The sequence below is a fragment of the Copidosoma floridanum genome, unplaced genomic scaffold (assembly GCF_036245765.1).
Source record: "Copidosoma floridanum isolate Cflo_tuat_1 unplaced genomic scaffold, Cflo_Japanese_pri ptg000021l, whole genome shotgun sequence".
In the NCBI taxonomy this organism is placed as follows: domain Eukaryota; kingdom Metazoa; phylum Arthropoda; class Insecta; order Hymenoptera; family Encyrtidae; genus Copidosoma; species Copidosoma floridanum.
This window is the reverse complement of record NW_028321898.1, coordinates 28,666,482-28,684,123: the sequence shown is the minus strand read 5'-3', so window position 1 is coordinate 28,684,123 and position 17,642 is coordinate 28,666,482. Positions and strand designations below refer to the sequence as shown.

General features: G+C 44.6%; 1 protein-coding gene across 3 annotated transcripts in view; it reads left to right on the top strand.

Moving 5' to 3' along the window:
* Nucleotides 1-2,981: 2,981 nt before the first annotated feature.
* The window catches only part of LOC106642571 (uncharacterized), a 95,696-nt gene continuing 81,035 nt past the window's right edge, over nt 2,982-17,642 (top strand). For 2 of the 3 annotated variants that reach the window (XM_089594161.1, XM_023389163.2), the window contains exons 1-4: nt 2,982-4,571; nt 13,017-15,746; nt 15,836-15,969; nt 16,696-16,825. In XM_089594161.1, the coding sequence (XP_089450287.1) occupies nt 13,175-15,746; nt 15,836-15,969; nt 16,696-16,825 (2,836 nt within the window). In that variant the 5' untranslated portion in view covers nt 2,982-4,571; nt 13,017-13,174. The remainder of the gene's footprint in view (nt 4,572-13,016; nt 15,747-15,835; nt 15,970-16,695; nt 16,826-17,642) is intronic. The other variant, XM_089594160.1, reaches the window with a different exon arrangement.

Here is a 17,642-nt window from a genome sequence, read left to right as displayed (position 1 = left end):
AAAATAAAGTAGTGTCCCCTTCATATTACAATTTTATTGAATCATGGGCGAGTCACTAATTAGCAAGGATAAATCAAATTCAGTTGAATCTGCTGATGACAACATTTATGTGGAAAAAAAGCCACTTTCAAGTTACTATGCATGTGAAATTTGCTTTCAAGTTTTTCCCGTGAAAAAAAAACTTACAGTTCACATGTTTTCACATGCTAAAGAGCGTCCATATAAATGTGAACAGTGTGATAAGAGTTTTTATATTCCTTATCATCTCTCTAGGCACAAATCTATACATTCCACCGAACGTCCTCACAAATGTAAAATTTGTAATAAAGATTTTGTTCATAGAGATTACCTAAGAGGGCACATGCATGTGCACTACAAAGTACGTTACATATGTGATATTTGTGGGCACAATTATGTTAAGAAGCCCCACTATAACCTGCACCATTGTCCAAACGATTTGAAAAGAACTTTTGAATGCATACCATGTAAACAGTTTTTTGAAACGAAAAATGGTCTCGATAGCCATGTAATTGAGCATATGGTTATTAAAGAAAACAGCTATAAGGGTTCCAATAAAAAAAAAAAAACTGTCAGAAGTAAGAAACTTCATAAATGTCCATATTGCAAAAAATCGTTTGGGAACAAAAGTAAGCTACATAAGCATTTCAAAGTACATGCTGATGAACTTCCTTTTGTTTGTAAGTTCTGTGATGAGATGTATGATTCTTATGAAAAATTAAAGTTACACCTTGAGGAACACACTGAAAGTAGTCTGAAGTTTGAACAGAACGGTCTTGAAAACAGTAACAAACGGTCTAAAAAATGCCGGTTCCAATGCATATTTTGCAATTCTAAATTTGATTCAGAGACTAAATTGAACGATCATTTTCTCAATTGCTCAGACATAAGTCTAGCATCAAAAATTCTAAGTGCACATTTTGCAACAGCTTACTTGTTAATGAAGCTACAGTAATTTATAATTTGCTGTTTTAAAAAAATCATACTACTATTGCGTGGTTAAAATAATTATTTACGTGCACATTAATTGATAACTTTTGAATCCTTACTTTACTTTTTGTTTCACACATGCAATGATCTGTATTTATTTTTTTTAATAAGTTCAAATTTTAGAGTTAAAAAACGGCCCGAGTACTGCATGGTGTTAAAAAGAGAGCACGAAAATTTCAAGTGTTTACTTCATGTATGAAAAAAACAGAAGAAAAGAGGATGTGCTGAGAAGTACTGTGATGTTCTCTCTCTCTTTTTGTTAGTGTTACATTATCACAAGTAAACTAATGCGGTTCCTCTACTCCGTTTGTAATGTCTCTGTAAAAATTGTGTAAATTCTTTCGTTGTAAGATAAGGTTCGAGATTGATGATAAAATTTTTTATGTTGAATGAATCGGATACTTATGACGAATTTCATGTAGATGATAATTTAAAATGTACAAAAGCAACTGATTGATGTATCATAAACCGTGTTTATATTTAATTAGTTGCTTGTAAAAAGTTATGTGTGTGTAAGAGATAAAAAAATTAAAAATAAATATTTCAGATATTGAAAGTAGTTTGAAAGTAAAATTGTTTTTGTTTTTTTGATAACAAAAACTTCCAAAATTGGGTATTTACTGTAAACCTTGATCGTAAAAGCAATCGTTCGGAATTGCTCTCGAAAAGGTGTGGACATATAGTAGGTATACCTTTAATGAGTAGAATAAATGTTTATTATTATGATTATTATTATTATTATTATTATTATGATTATTATTATTATTTTAAATGTAAGCAGAAGCGTGTAAATTAAGGAATTTAAATGTTTACAAGTGTTAACAATAATTTTCAGATGTAAAATACAGTACAAAAATTATTAGATAAAAAAAAGCTTTGGGCAGTAAAAGGCTTTTTCGTACCGATCTTCTTGAGAGACGTTCGGTTAATTGATGGGAGCGTGTCTTTGAATTGTATAGTGAAAAAAGAGTAAGCGCACATATCAGTGTATTTTCTATAAAAAAGAAAAAAATAATAATAAAAAATCGAAAATAGATCAAGCTTGTCTGTCTTGATTACCATGACTTGAATTTTATTGTGATTGAATAATTACATCTTCAGTTCAGTCATCCACAAGTCGTTTTAATATTAGCGAAAAGAAGAATGGATTATTAAATACAAGAATGAATCAATGAATTGTAAAATAATTTGAGTTGTTGATAATTTGATTAATTACTGTTATCACTCCAGTTATTTTTATTTTTTATTTTTACAAATTACCATCAAATTACAATAAAGGAATCTTTTAATTTGTGTCGTCGTACGAAAGTGTTTTTAATTTTGTTTTGTTTTGACAGTCACACACAATTATATACATATACACACAAGCCACGCTGCACTCATCTACCACGTGCTCTCATCGCCCCCACCCCCAACCCCAGCATTTTAAAAGAACAAAAATGTGTTAAAGCACTATACATATCAGCCAACACATATAATTATATATGGGAAATAGAATACAGTAACTTTCTGCTACACCCTGTAGATGTCAGCACCCATCTGCAATGTATCCGCAAAATTCGTTTGCCAATAAAATCAGCTTCCTTCCGTGCCGACAGTGCTAATTCGCGTATTGGCGAAAGAAAAAAATTCGTAGTCGTAGGTATATGTATATATATATACACCTCAAAAAGTACTATATCTCATTGCGCTGTGTAGGAAAGAAAAGACGTGGAGGGCCGACAGGGGGAGGGGAAAATGGCCGACGCGGAGTAGAGTATCATATATATATATATAAGAACTTCCAACTCTTCCAAGGCAGCAGCGGCACACATGCACATAGCAGTAGCATCATCAGCGGCCGCGGAGAGAAGAAAAGGGCAGGGGGAGGAGGGACTATTTGGCTGCTCCGATGGCTTCTGCTCTGCAGCCTGCGCTCTCGTGTCTCTTTCTCGCGTGCAGTATACTTCGCGCAGTGCAGTGCAGTGCTTGCGTTCGCGTCGTCAACAACTCGTCCCGTCATATACGCACGCGAAAATACGTGCTTGTAAACTTTATCAGTTATACTTACGTGTATTGTATACGCCTAAACGCAGGTGTGCTTTATACCATGATGATGAATTATTCATCGAGTGCCAGACTACCAGTGAATATACTCATTGACAGAAGCATGAGGTGGAGATAATCAAATTGAGAGAGAGAGAGAGAGAGAGGGATGGGGGGGAAGAATCATACAGTGCAAGTGCTCCAAAACCGAAACGGCGACCGATTGACACTAGTGCTGCTCCGAACGACAGCTGCAGGGAGGTGGCGCGACTGCACCGCCCGTTCCGCGAGTTTTTAGCCGTGTGCATGTGCGGGTTATACATACATTCACACCACACAGAGGAGAAAAGAGGAAGGAAGAGAATAGAAAGAGAGCCAAACGAATGCCAAGTGTAATAGTATAAAAAAAAGAACGGTGACGAGTGACGAATGTGTATGACGTATACTATCTGTGAACGAGTATAGTGTGGATATACATGTGCACAATAATAATGTATACATATATATATCTCTCTCAGTGATTCCTATATATGTGTAAGCGCGTACTCGCGAATCTAGAGAAGCGTGTGTGTGGGTGCGCGTACGTGTATATGTATACAATGTACACTGTACTTGCGTGACTCTGTGCTCGATCTCTCGTCTCGGTTTAGTCGCTGTCTGTCTGTCTGTCTGACTTTGCTTTCCTGTTGTTTTATATGCTTATTGTTACATATTATACGCTCTGCTCTCCTACATGTTGTGTGCGCGTTCCTGTATACGTGCGCCTCGTCGCCGCCAGTAGCGCTACCGCGGCGTATTCACGTACACCACTTGTATACTTACCCAGCGCGTGCAATCTCTAAAATAGTATAAATTGAGAGTTGGTGGGAAAAAAAAAAAAAAAAAAAAAAAACATACAAATAAACCAAATTTAGAAGTAAGAGAAGAACAATCAGAGAAGCGAGCGGTGTATACGTCCTTGGTATGCACTCGTGCATGGGAATGTAGTACCACCAGTGCCTGTCTCCTCCCGGCAGCATTAACGTCGTCGCCGTCGTCGAGGTACCTCTCCGCTTTTTTTTTATTTTCCACTCTCCCAGCAGCATCAGCGGAACTGCAAGTATATACTGTACACTGTATACCTCGATCAGCGTGCATATATATATATACGACCGAACGGAGCAAGTAACAGCGATAAGGAGAGCAAGACGGTGTTCGTTCATTCGCTTTTTTTCGTATTATTATCATTATCCAACTATACCTACTCTCCGTGAAGTACTTTAGTGGCGTGCGCGTGAAGTTGACGCAGAGGAGGAGCAGCAGTACTGCTTAGGACAGTGCGAAGTGTTGTACGTTACACATGTGTAGCTAGTCGGGCGATCGTAACGCGAGTTCTTCCCAAAAAGTATTACTTGTTCGTTGCTGCAATGACGATTATAGTGCTTAAGTAGTACTAAAGTGTCTAAAATTTTTGTGCAGTGTGCACGTATACATGGGACTCGCCAAAACACAAATTGTGCACATATACATTGACGTCTAACTCGCGGTGAAGTTCAAAGGTAAACAACTCTGCATGATTTGTATCTTCTAATCCCTTTTCCTATATTTGTGTTTCATACAATTCGAGCAAATTTACAGAAAACAAAAACTCAACAGATCATGGGAAACAACAATAACATCTATATATATATATGTATACATCAACAAAATTAAAGGCCATCCTCGCTGTCAAAAGAGAGAGCCACGTCGCTCGGGTTTTCCCTTCCTACTCTCTCCGTTGTTGTTTTTTTTTTTTTTTTTTTTTTTTTTGTAGGTTATACCACCACCTCCTTGTCATCCTCCTCCTAACGAAGCTACTACATGTAGTGTGTATATATACACACACTGTTGGCAATACCCGTGGGGCAGCGGCGGCACACTTGCTAAAAAGGAAGCTAAGTATTAGCGAGGAGGCCACACGAAGGAAATCGATCGTCGTCGTCGTCGTCGGCAAGCAGCAGCAGCACCAACCCCGACCGACCGACCGACCTGTCTGCCGCCGTGTGCCTTATACACCCTTCTCTCCCTTTCGGCCTCCCCCTGTCTTCCTCCAACGACCCCCCTGGCTTGTGTGTTCCTTCTCTGCGTTCCCGCCGCCTCGTGATGCGTGCATGCGTAGGCAGTTTCCAGCTTGAAGGGTGAAAGGGCGAGCTGTACAGCTACCACGGACTCCCCCTTCTTTGAAGTTGCTGCGTGTAGTCGAGCATAGCCAAAGTCCAGCACCGCCTGCTAACGCGACATACGGAGAGGGAGAGTAGAGAAATCAATTCCGTAATTAAAGTACCTAACTGGACCTATATGCGGTCGAACGGTTATTGTACATCGTATTATGACCTTCTGGAGTCGCGTAGACAATAAAATAAGAGGCCCATCGGGTGGAGGAGGAGGAGGAAGGGCCTTTTAAACGCCGCGCGACGAGTTAATCTCGCCCCTCGGATCTCTCCTTCTCCGAGAGCGCTGCTGGAGGATGTATACAATATATATCCTTTGCGCTACAACACAACAGAGCCTGTAGTTACACACAGCTGGATTTACAGTTAAGTCCTCTCTTTCGAGCGCGGCTCCTTCTCTCCTCTTTCATTTTATTCTTTCACGCGGACATGTACGTATCTCTATATATATGTATATGTACACGCGCGAAAACCTCGGCTGTGTACAACACATGGGCTCTGCTTTTGTATTAATTGTTTAAGGCCGATCATGTGATTGTTATTTTGCTCTATACAGCGCGTGTGCGTACATTGGCTCTCTCTCTCTCTCTCTGCGATGCGCGTCGTCGCACCGGGCGAAAGTAGGTCCGCGGTGTAGTTTCGGGCTGCTTCCGTGGGTAGAGAGAAAGGTCGTGCGATGCTCTCGAGGATCGGGTGATTAATAAAGTTTGGCTCGTTTCGCGAAGCTCATCCCGTAAGCTCTGCTTTGATGGAACAACAACAGGAGCGAGAACAGGAGTACCTGTTAGTCCTTTTTTTTTTTTTTTTTTTTTTTTTCTTCTTGCGGACTAGTTACAGCAAACTCTCCTTCTCGAATGAAAAAAAAACATCGGGTGCGCAACACGTGCTTGATCGGCGTTTTTTTTAGAGAAAGGACGAGTCGCAAATCATTAGCGCGGTTACTAAATCTTTCGCGAGATCTTTCGAGCGTTGGTCGATACATTCGGAGATGCACCGCTGGTCCCCGGAATGGGATGGTTTTTCGGTGTACAATCAAGACAAGTGAAGGTAAGTGCACTGCACCTTCGCTCTTCCCTTCGCAATGGATGAGAGAGTACGCATCGATTTTTGATGGACAATAATCATGTTCACCTGTCGTTTGCCAACGTTTGTACGAATCAAAAAAAAAACAAATACAACGATTTCCGAATACCGACGGCGGGAGATGTGATCGAAACAACAACAAAAAAACTCAACCCTTATTTTTCCTTCCCTCCTCTTTATGTCTGAGTGCACGATTCTGACGTATGCATATGTACCTCCTGTGCTCCGCAAAGGCCAACCGCGTATATACATATTCAAAGTACTCGAGCCGTGAAAAATCGATTTGCCGCCTGTATTCAATTTTATCACGCGCATCTGGGTGAAAAGAGACTCGCGTATTTTTTTTTCTCTCTCTCTTCCGGAATCGGAGTATAGCGCAGCCAGGGCTTTTTGAAAAACCCAAGAGTTTTAACCGACGATTTCGAACTGATGCGAGTGATAAAACGGTAGAAAGGGAGTGGGACATCTAATTGAATTCGTTTTGGGGAGAATTTAACAGCCATATTTAAAACCCGAGCGAAAAACAAAAAGCACGTTTCTGCGCCCCTTGCCACTCCCCCCATACCAAAGATAATGTGAAGACCTGCGTTGTTTTACAGCACCTGCTATACTGTAATTGTTTAAATTAGACCCCCGAGCATAAAGCTAAGAAGTTTTTCACTCGCCGTAACACGTGCTACTTATCTTCATCTCCCCATTGGTGTGAAATACGGAGAAAATGTCATCGGTGTCGTAAAAGCAACCGAGCGCCAAAGGTAGTCGCTAATCCGGCCTGAAACTAACAGTATTGTCGTCACTGTGATGGACCCACGAAGCCAAAAAGTCGAAAACAGTACACACACCTGTGCGGCGCACGCGATAAATATTTACCGGCGGCAAAGCAGCGCAAACAACAGCAGCCACGGTGTAGTTCTCCATAAACATTGACTCGTCGGTACGAAACAAACTAATTGCCCCCCTCCCTGAGCACTCCGGACCAAATCTTTATATCGACATCGATCCGGAGGGTATATCTCGGAGGGGGGGGGGAATAAATAGTGAAAACAAAAGGGGACGTGGCCCCCCTCGTGACACGTATACAAAAACACACTTTATTTTCCAACACGAGAAAACAACGATAAGTACACACCCCAAACCAGAGGCTTTATCGTCAGCACCAAATCACAACTCGCATATGTATGTGGGATCAAATCCATAATATTCCACACGTAAATTATATAGACGTACAAATCCCTGAGACGCACTCCCCCAGTATACATATCGAACGCTGTGCACATAAATACGTATCCTGTTCTCTGAATTCCCGAATTCATCCACTTGTGGCGAAGAGACGATCGACTCTTCGACCTCCGCACGTGTACGTTATATTATATATACGAGAGCCTTCAAACTCGTCGTCGAACCTCGGGGATGTACAATATTCGCCTCCCCCCCTCCCTCCATCCCCGTCGAATTATTCATAACGCAGCACTTTTCGATTCACCGCTCGTCATCCCCTCGATTTTTTTTAGTTTTCCTTCCCGCGCCACCTCATTCTGTGTGTGTACGCGTATACGGAAAAAAAAAATAACACGATATGATCTTTGCGCGTCGAAACGTTCCGTCGTCGCTTCCTAATCGAATACGGTCCGGTGCAGGCACGGAAAAAAAGGGGTGATTTATAGCGCGTCCGGCTTTTTTGTCGCACCTGTCGCCCCCACTTGAATATATATATATATACACTCGTGTCACATGGACGCCATTGTGCGGGAGAGTTGCCCCGCCCCCCCTTTCACTGCTCCGTTTATTGCTTTAGAGCGCGTGTGCTTAATTTGACGTAAAATTCACGTCAAAAGGTCGAAGCGATGTTGCGCCGCGAACCAAAAAAAATATAATCGAACGATTGCCCGCGTCCCGTGTGTGGGTCATGAGTTATAGACCAGATTTTATCACCCCATATAGTGTATAGCTTCGTGCACGCCCGTACGTAAAGTAAAATGCCCTGTCTTCGGTGGGTTATTGGTTTATCGAGGAAGCGAATCTTTTTCCCTTGGATCTCGCGAGGAAGGTTCGCTGTTTTTTTATTGAGGAAGAAAGCGTGGCGATGATTTTTGACGTATTTTTCAATGAATGCAGTAGTGTTATTTTGCGTGTACTGTGTGGCACGTGTCTTTGGTTGATCATTGCTTCATTTTCAATTTGAATGAACGAAAAAAAAAAAAAAAAAACTTCGTTGTTACTTTCACGTACTTTTCCAAGTGACACCTTCGCGCTGTAATGTCGAGACAATGAAAATTAACTCTCGAGCAAAGTGGAAGCGAGAAAAAAAAGTAACAATTAAGGCCGTCAAGCTGTGCTTCTCTTGTATATTTTCTCTACTTTTTTTTGTTGGCCACCCACTTTTATTGTTAAAATTCGTACCTTAATGTATGATTATTGTATTTTAGTACGGTTTCAATGATTTTAGATCAGAGCAGTACAAAGACTCGCACGTCCTTGGACCAATACACACTGGCTCGCTTAATAATATCAACGAGTATAAGACTTGGGCACGGATACTTTTTCCTTTTTTTTAGGAAATTATAATATTATGTGCTTGAAATTATTTTAAATTACTACTTACATCACGGTGTTTACCACAGTTTTTTTTCAGCTAAAACAATGCATTGTAATTTATTCATTATCAAGCTGTCAGTATTATTAGTATTTTACTATGTTCGGAAAAAAAATTTTTTTTCTTTTAAAATTATTAAAAAGTCCAAGTCTGACAAGTATACAGACGTATACTTACCGTTAATCACTAGACACTAAAATTTTTAAGGGTAACACATGCAGTTATAACATTGTAATAGTGGCGTTACCCAACTAAAAGAGGGCGTATTGCTTTTCATTTGCCAGTTGTCCTATTTTACTTTTTGTAAATATCTAACAAGTGTGTCAGTGTTGTGAAATGTGTTTTTACTTACCATACGTTCTATTTTTTGTCTCGAGAAAAGAAAAAAAACAAAAAAAAAAAAACCAACCCATTATTTGCACCAGAAAAAAAGAAGCAAGGCCGAATAAACTCTCGCTAATTTCATTCCCCATTAATTGTCGAAAAAAAGGCGCACTGCACGCGGGAGTATTCTCTTGCGGAGTATGCAGGCATGTTCCACGTATACGTATTGTATAATGTATGCTTATATACTCCGAAAACAGTTTCGCGACTCGCGATTTAAGACAGCATACGTAAACGTACAAGACGAATTCCACAAAGAGAATTTCAAGACATTTTTAGACTGTTTTCCTTTATTTATTTATTTTTTTTTTTCGAAATCACCACACCTTCGAGACGAAAATTTAAAATTTTTTACTTGCCCTCGTAAACATAAATGAAGTCACCTGTAACAACTCGAGGAGCTGGAAAGAACGATTGATCTCGTGTACATACCGTTCACAATTTTCCTCACAAGATTCCTAATATAGAGTCGTTTATATATTTAAAAAAATCTTCGCCTCAAAAGTAATGTATACGCTTTAAAAAAATGTTATCTGATTTCAAGGAAATGTTTTTCGTAGAATCGCTTCTGTACGAGTTGTATACAAGCGAAACGTGCGGGAGTGCACATATACTTAATTGTCTCTTGCAGTGCGCATAACTGCAGCAGCAGTACAGTAAGTATACAACAACGACGGTCGAGAGTTGAGAATTTGACTGCTCGCGTATACTTACACTGCAATGGTGTAATGGTATATACCCCTGCATATAATATACATGTATAAAATGGTGAAGAGAGCACGAACTCCCGGAGGAGAGAAGAACGCGTGTTTGTATATATATAATATGATGAGATGAGGAGGAGGAGGAGGAGGAGGAGGAGGAGGAGGAGGAGGAAAGATAGCGTGGCGCGTGTGCGGGTGAAATCGCGCGCTCGTAATGTTCCGTAAAACGAGAGCGCGATAAAAACAGAGGAAAATAGAGAGAGAGGGAGAGTAGTGTTTCTTCATTTGCGTCTTCCTCTGTCACTGCAATGCGCGCAAATTTGACCGCCACACGGACCTGGTGCAGGTGGCGTTGTATTGTATAATAGCTTTATTGCTGAGCGCCTTAATTCTCGCATTCCAAGTGTGCTAGTACTACTACTATGGGTGTTTGCAACTTGGTACATTCATCCCTTTAAAGTATATGTAATGCGTAGAGGTGGGATTTTGTGTGTGTGTGTAATGTGTACGAAGTGTCGTCAGTTTGTTATTCATACTTTTATTTGCATATTCCGTGTTTTTTCCGCAAAGTATTTAATATTGTCTCAAAGCATATATAAGTATAATTTGGGCCTAATAGTATAAATAAGATAAGGGTTTTTTTGGTGCAAAATCTTTCATGCTAGCTATCAGACAGTTTCTTTGATCGGTACTGTGAAAGTTAAATTAGTGGCCCTTTGAATTTATTTTCTTTTTCTTTTTTAATTAGTTTTTCAACTAGAATTCCTGTTTGAAAGCGAAAAAATATATTTTTTTTTTTTTGCGTAAAATCGTCAATATCGTCAATGATCTTGTCCCGATCCGGTATCTGGAAATCATATCATCTGCTAGTTTTGCCTTAATTAATAAAATTGATAAACATCCACGCTTCTGATTTCCACTAAGAAAATTCGTGTACGGTGCGAGGACGAACGTGCAAGTATAGCACCAGCTACCTAACCGGGAAAGACATCACGTACAAACAAAGGCAGCTAAATATTCTTGACAATTTTGTTTCTTCATCTCTTTTGCCACCGCAATCGTCACGCGGGTCCCAAAGCCATGCATACATATATATATATATATATATACTTGCAATCGTAGGTACACAAGTAAGTGTGTGCGTACTGGCACTCGAAACCAAGTGAATTTCGCGGGAGAAAGCGCGAGCAGAGCGGTGGCAAGGAAAAGATACAACACACTTTTTTTTTATTACCCGCACCTTATACCCATACCCCCCACGGTCGTCTCATTGCGGTATTTGAGAGAGCCAGCCCCGGCGTGAACAGCACAACAAGCGGTGTTATTGCGGCTGCAACTACTTGTATGTATACACACACATACACATACACTCGTGCACGCGTTCTTTTAAAGTAATTGAGGAGAGCCCCTTGAAACAAAGGATTTTCTTCCTCCTCTTCCTGCTTCGTCGTTGTTTCCTTATCTCCTTCCTCTTCTTAGCGCGTGGCGTTGTTCCATTGCAAAAAAAAAAGAAAAAAAAAGAAAAAGAAAAAAAAAATCGAGAGCAAAGTAAAAGAAAGGAGGAGCAAACGAGTAATTTTAATCTCTCTCTTTCTGTTAGCGGTGTGAGAGTTTTCGCCCCGCGAGGCGTGAGCTTTATTATTAAAGTTTGAGGCAAAAGTTTTGCCTCGATCACAAGTATTTAAATATTTAATTAGCCGAGCGAGGTGTAGTTGCCCGGCCGGAAGAGCCGGCACCCGCCCCGGTTATTCTAACTGATATAAGTGCGGGTACTTATATATATACATACATGTGCTCGCTATCGGTGTTTCAACCCTTTTAATGCGCGGAAATGTTGTGCACTTGAGTGTCTGGCGCGTCTCTGGAATCGCGGGGATGAATATGATGAGGAAGTAGGAAGATTTTTAGTTACTGGACGGAAGATGATGTGTGGAATTTGATAATGATGGGGGGGGGGGGAAAGATACTTTCACCAAGTGCACTGCAACACTGGCATAAGTATTCTTTTAAAAATCAGAGAAAGGAGAGAAGAAACCTGGAGGGAGAAAAAGGATCAAAAAAAGTACATCAAAAAAATCATTGCTGCGTGTCTCGGGTTGTCTTTTGGTATCAGCTTTTATATGTACATAATACCTTTTGCAACTGAAATACAGATCACGTTTCGGCAATGACAGCGGTTTGAATGAACTCTTTTTGCCATATCGATCTCCGACGGTTGACGTATCGTACATGTGGCGTCCCTCCTTTTTCCATCCTTTTATCGTGTTTTTTCAACCACATCGTACATAAAAGTAGGGCCCATGATCTTTTGAGTTTATGCAAATTTGTGTCCAAATTGTTTGTATATGTAAATGCAGTTTCTATATTTTTTAAAATAAATTATACCAGGTGACTTTTGACTCGACTTTTGATTTACAGCAAAATTACACTAGGAAGAAACAACTCTTGTACATATTTTTACAATATAAGAAGGTTCACGCGTCATTCCGAGTTTATCGTATTATAGCTCATATCAATAAAAAGTAATGACAAAATGAAAAAGTATATCAGTTCATTCGGTGAGTATATAATTTGTCTACTGATGCATTTATGTTGATAAATAGGTAAAGCTGTGGTGTGTATATAGACGGTACAAAGAGACGTACCCTATACACACGTACAACAGTATATATTATTTATGAATATTCATGAACTATGGCTGCAACCAAACAATCCATCATTTAGTGCCCACAAAAAAAAAAGGAATAAATCTATCATGTACGTTAACTTAGGCCCTTAGAACATCTCTACAACATTGGCTGAACGAACGTATTGTCAATTATTGTAACCGGTAACGAATCATTATTGTTTGTCTCCCAAGACTTGTGCAACCCACATCATAATAAAAAAACTGGGGGACTAATCAATCATCTTTGGACTGTGGGTCATTGGTATATTGCGGTTGACGCGTGAACCTCCTCATACAACCAAAGAAAAGGGAGGAACCCATACGTAACTCTGGCCCTTTGGTCCCCCTCATATCTGTTCCAGAAGCAGACACATAGAGTACCTTCTTCTTCCACACACAAGCTCGCCAGCAGCAGGAGCCGGTGAAAAATGGTAGTGAGGTAATGCCTTGAGGAGGAGGAGAAGCAGCAGCCGCGCGATATTGGCCTCGAAAATGTGAAGAAGCCGCGGGAGGCGCGGTCATGAAGCCGCAGAAGAAGGCCGCTGCAGCGCCGAGCGGGGCCCGCAAGGCCGCGGCGGCGGCAGTAGCCATGGTAGCCGGCAAGCGACGCGCCTCGCTCGAGAAGCCATCGGCCGGCAACGGGACGGGTGGCGCCGTGGGGCCCGACCAGCCGGGCACCCCCAGGAAGGAGAAGAAGCCCAAGGCCGAGCCCCGGCGGAAGAGCGAGCCCAAGAAGAGGACAAGCGCTGCTCTCGAGGACAAAAGGCCGCAGCTCCACTCCCAGCCGGACCAGCTTGGCGACCAACTGCACCCCAAGCCCGTCCTTGAGGACGCCACGGGGGGACAGCCCGAGTCCGGGGGTGCGGACAAAAAGGCCAAGCCTGCCTGCGGTGCTAAGCCACAGGACGAGGCCTTTGGCAAGCCGAGGAGCGCTCAGGAGGCCAAGAAGCAGCTCACTAACGGACTCGAGTGCGGTGGTGGTGGCTTCTTTGACCTGCACAAGTTCGAGACCAGGATATCCTCGCTGCCGATGAAGAAGCGGCTCAAGGAGGAGAACCGCAGGCGCGAGGCCAAACTCGCCAAGTCGCTCGAGTCCTCGGCCAGGGACCCTCCGAAGAGCGCGACAGCCAAAGACAGTAGCAAAAAGCCGGTGGTAGCTGCTCCAGTGCCACAGGAGGCACAACAGCAGCACCACCAACAACAGGTGACGGTGGCACCAACCACGCCGACGACGACGACGACGACGACGAAGAAGGAGCCGGTCAAGAGAGAGCCGAAGCCGAAGCAGCCCAAGAAGCCCAGCCCGCCGAAGAAGGCCAGCGTCCTGGCCACAAAGAAGCCGCTCGGCAAGAAGCCCGCCGAGAAGAAAACGAAGCTAGTCAAGCCGCCGTCGTCGACCAATGTCGTCGTGGGTCAACCGGACGATCCGGGCAACGCGGTCGTCGCGGATGCGGCCGGCGTCGAGGCCAAAAAGCCGGCGGCCAAGAAGAAAAAGTCGCCGTCGTTGCTGGCCAAGGGCAAGAACCTCCTGCTGAAGAAGTTCGGCGACGAGAAGCCAGCGGCCAAGCCGAGGAAGCCGGCCGTCAAAAGGGAGCCCAAGTCCAACAAGAAGAAGCAGCAGGTGGTGGCGCCCGAGAGCGCCAAGGAGCCAGAAAGCCTGAAGGTTAAAAAGTCGCCGACGCGCGAGGCGGACGTTGTCCAAACGGAGAACATCAAGAAGGAGCTGGTGGAGGACAAGGAGCCGTCGCTGGTGACACCGCCGGTGCTCGACAGGCCAGCCAAGGAGGAGCCGACGCCGATGACGAAGAAGAGCCAGGCCAAAGCTAGGACCGCGGCAGCGACGGCCGCGAGGAAGCAGCAGAGCGCCAACAAGAGGCAGTCGGCGCAGAAGAAACCCAAGCTGGCGCCGAGCGACGCGGAGGTCGAACGGGCCGACGCCACCGGTGTCCCGGAACAGAAGGGCGCCGAGGCTGCACCGGCCCAGTGCAAGGACGAGGAGTTTGGCAAGGTGAAGCCGAAGCTGGAGGCCGGTGCTTCGGTGAACGGCGGGACCGAGACGTCCGAGGAGAGCGAGGACAACGGGGACGACAGCGACTACGCGAGGAGATCCAGGCCCAGGGCGAGTGGCGGGAAGAAGGAGCGGAGTCCCTCGGAGGAGGAGCAGCTCATGACGAACCGCATGAAGCTCTTTGGGTTCTGGAGCGGACCCAAGCGCCACCGGGTCGCATCGCTGAACGCCCTGGCCAAGGTGCACTGTCTCTACGAGAACGAGAACGGCGGGGTTTACCTCGGTGGCTTTTGCAAGCCCAAGCCCGAGAAGGACAAGGCCCCTCGCAAGTGCAAGGAGGAGAAGGAGGACAAGGAGGAGGGTAGCATCGGCAAGCAGCCCAAACGGGAGAAAAAGCCCGCGGCCAAGACGAAGCCCCCCGAGGAGGCGGCGTCGACGACCGAGACGACGGTGGCGACGACGCCCGTGCCGAGCAACAAGCGGAAGCTGAGGAACGTGCCCGGGCTGAGGGGCAAGCACTACGACATCCTCGACGGGCTGACCTCGTCCTCGTCGTCGTCGTCGTCGGACGAGGACCGCGAGTTGCGACGCGAGCGCCAGCAGGAGCGCAGGAGGAAGGAGCGCGAGCGGGACCGGCTCGAGAAAGCCAGAGAGAAGCGCCAGCAGCTCGAGGAGGAGCGCGAGCGGCAGAAGGAGACCGGCGAGAAAAACGGCAATGATGACGGGGAGGAGGGTATTGACGGGGACGACAAGAGGAAGCCGAAGCAGAAGCGGCGGAAAAAGAACCCCGAGATGATGGACCTGAAGGACATGGTCGTGTGCAAGCGCATGGCCAGCCTGAACGCGTCGGCAATACTCGCGGCCTCGTACTCGGACGAGAAGAACAGGCTGGGCACGAGCAGCGAGTCCGCGCCCAGCAGCGACTCGGAGGTCGAGTTTGTCAAGCGTAAGCGGCAAAGCGACTCCGAGATGGAGAAGCGCAAGCAACAGCGCCAGGCCAGCGGCGGATCCGACGCCGATGACCTCGTCAAGCCCTCCAAGAAGGTCGTCATCGTCAACCAGGACACCGACGTCACGATTACCGGTGAGTCCTCATGACTAATACCATTATTTTTCACGTCGGTTGTAATATATGCACGTGTACCTTGTACCCTCGGTTTCTCTTTCGTTCAGGTGTCTACGTCAATCAGACGCGCTCGACTCACCACGAGGGATTCTGCAGCATCGCCGGCATGCAGTATCGAATAAGTTCGACGAGTCACACGCAGACTGCAGCCACGGCCGTTGCCACGGAACTACACGAGCAGGTGACTTATCGTACATTATATGCTTAGATTCTTTTAATTCCTTTTGGCGCGAGAAAAAAAAAGTATTGCGTGCACGAGAGAACGAGTCGAGAGGTACTCAACAATGGCTCAATGGTCGATGAGTCTCAAACGGGAAATCACACTATCTACAAGCTTGCAAAGTACAATAATAACGATGCTTGTGCGCGCATAAATGCACCGAGCGGAGAGAAAGTCGAAAGTTAAAGTCTCTCCTCGACCGAATTCATGAAATTTTATTGGTTTTAATTCACCCGAGATACTTTGTAACGCGAAATCCAGTCCACGCGCCCGTTTCGACTCTCGAGGCAACTTGAATTCGAGTCTTTGGATCCAAAAGTTATGCGGAACGTTTTGAATACGAAAAAAACTCGGTAAACAATGACGAATGAGTAACCGATCCGCGAAAAAAAGATGAAATTATACAGTCGTGCGCGCGGGTAAACAATATCATGTTTTTGGGGGAAAATCCCAAATCGTCATTATCGTTTAGTGGCTGAAAAAACAGCAACATCGGCAACCACCTCGGCCGCTCGCTCGTTCTCTCTCTCTCTCCTTTTGAGGAGACGTGCACACATGCGTTGTATACCCGCGAAAGCGAGTGTTAAATAACCGACAGCCCTTTTTTTTGTTTCTTTTCCTCCCTCTCGGTGGTGCGGCTGCCGTTGTCTCTTTTGTGCGTGCACGCGCTCACGTCCGCTACGACAGAAGGAACAGCCGTGCAAGTCTTACACGCCTCTCGGCGCTCTGTCGTCGATGCAGCCGCCCGGCTCGCAGGTCAACCACTCGAACATGTCCCCCAGACGCCACTCGGCTTTCTCAGCGCCGCATCAGCATGGTAAGTCAAATAAGCGCTTTTTTTTTTTTTTTTCTTCTTCAAGGCGTCTACGCGCGCATGCTATACACAATAGCAGTATAGTTCTTTAGCCTTTCTTGCGCGTGATTTTTTTAGCCCCAAGTAAGAAAAAAAATAAAATAAAACGTGCTATTTCGTATAATAAATGAAGGCAACTGTTGCCAAATTAAAAGAGCAAGGTTTGCCGTTGCTGAGTGGAGCGTGAAACCACGATAATTTTATCCACGTAGGCAAGGTCAAATGTTTTTCACGAGGAAAAAAAAAAGTGTGTATAATCCTGAAGCTCAGCTTTGAGGTGAGCGCAGCAAGAACGATTTCCACGATTTACCAAAGTAAGCCCCTCTTTTTCGCGGCCAACTCGAGCTTTGCGAGCTCTAAAAACGCTAGAATGCGCGGCAGCCAAACCTCCCAAACGCAGCTTGAAAAAAAAAGAGAGAGAGAGAGAGTTGCAAGCAAATTGCCGACAATGGACCTGGAACAGTGCAACGAAAAACCAAGAGGAGGAACCGTGTGAAAGATACACGTACGCGCGTCGGAGGGCGAAAAAGGAGTGTGTGTGTGTGTGTACGGGCGCGCGGGCTTTTCAAATTTTAACGAAGACACGACAGGTATAGGCCGAGCATCAACTCACCCTCTGGTGCTGTATACCACATTGTACGAATAAACACACGCGAAAAGAAAGAAAAACAAGGTAGCCGAGGGTGGGGGACAAGCGCGTGTTCTTTCCGCGATTTCAAAGGCCCGCGTGCAAGTGTACTGGCGACGACTTTCACAGTCGGAGAAAAGTCGTGCCTCCGGT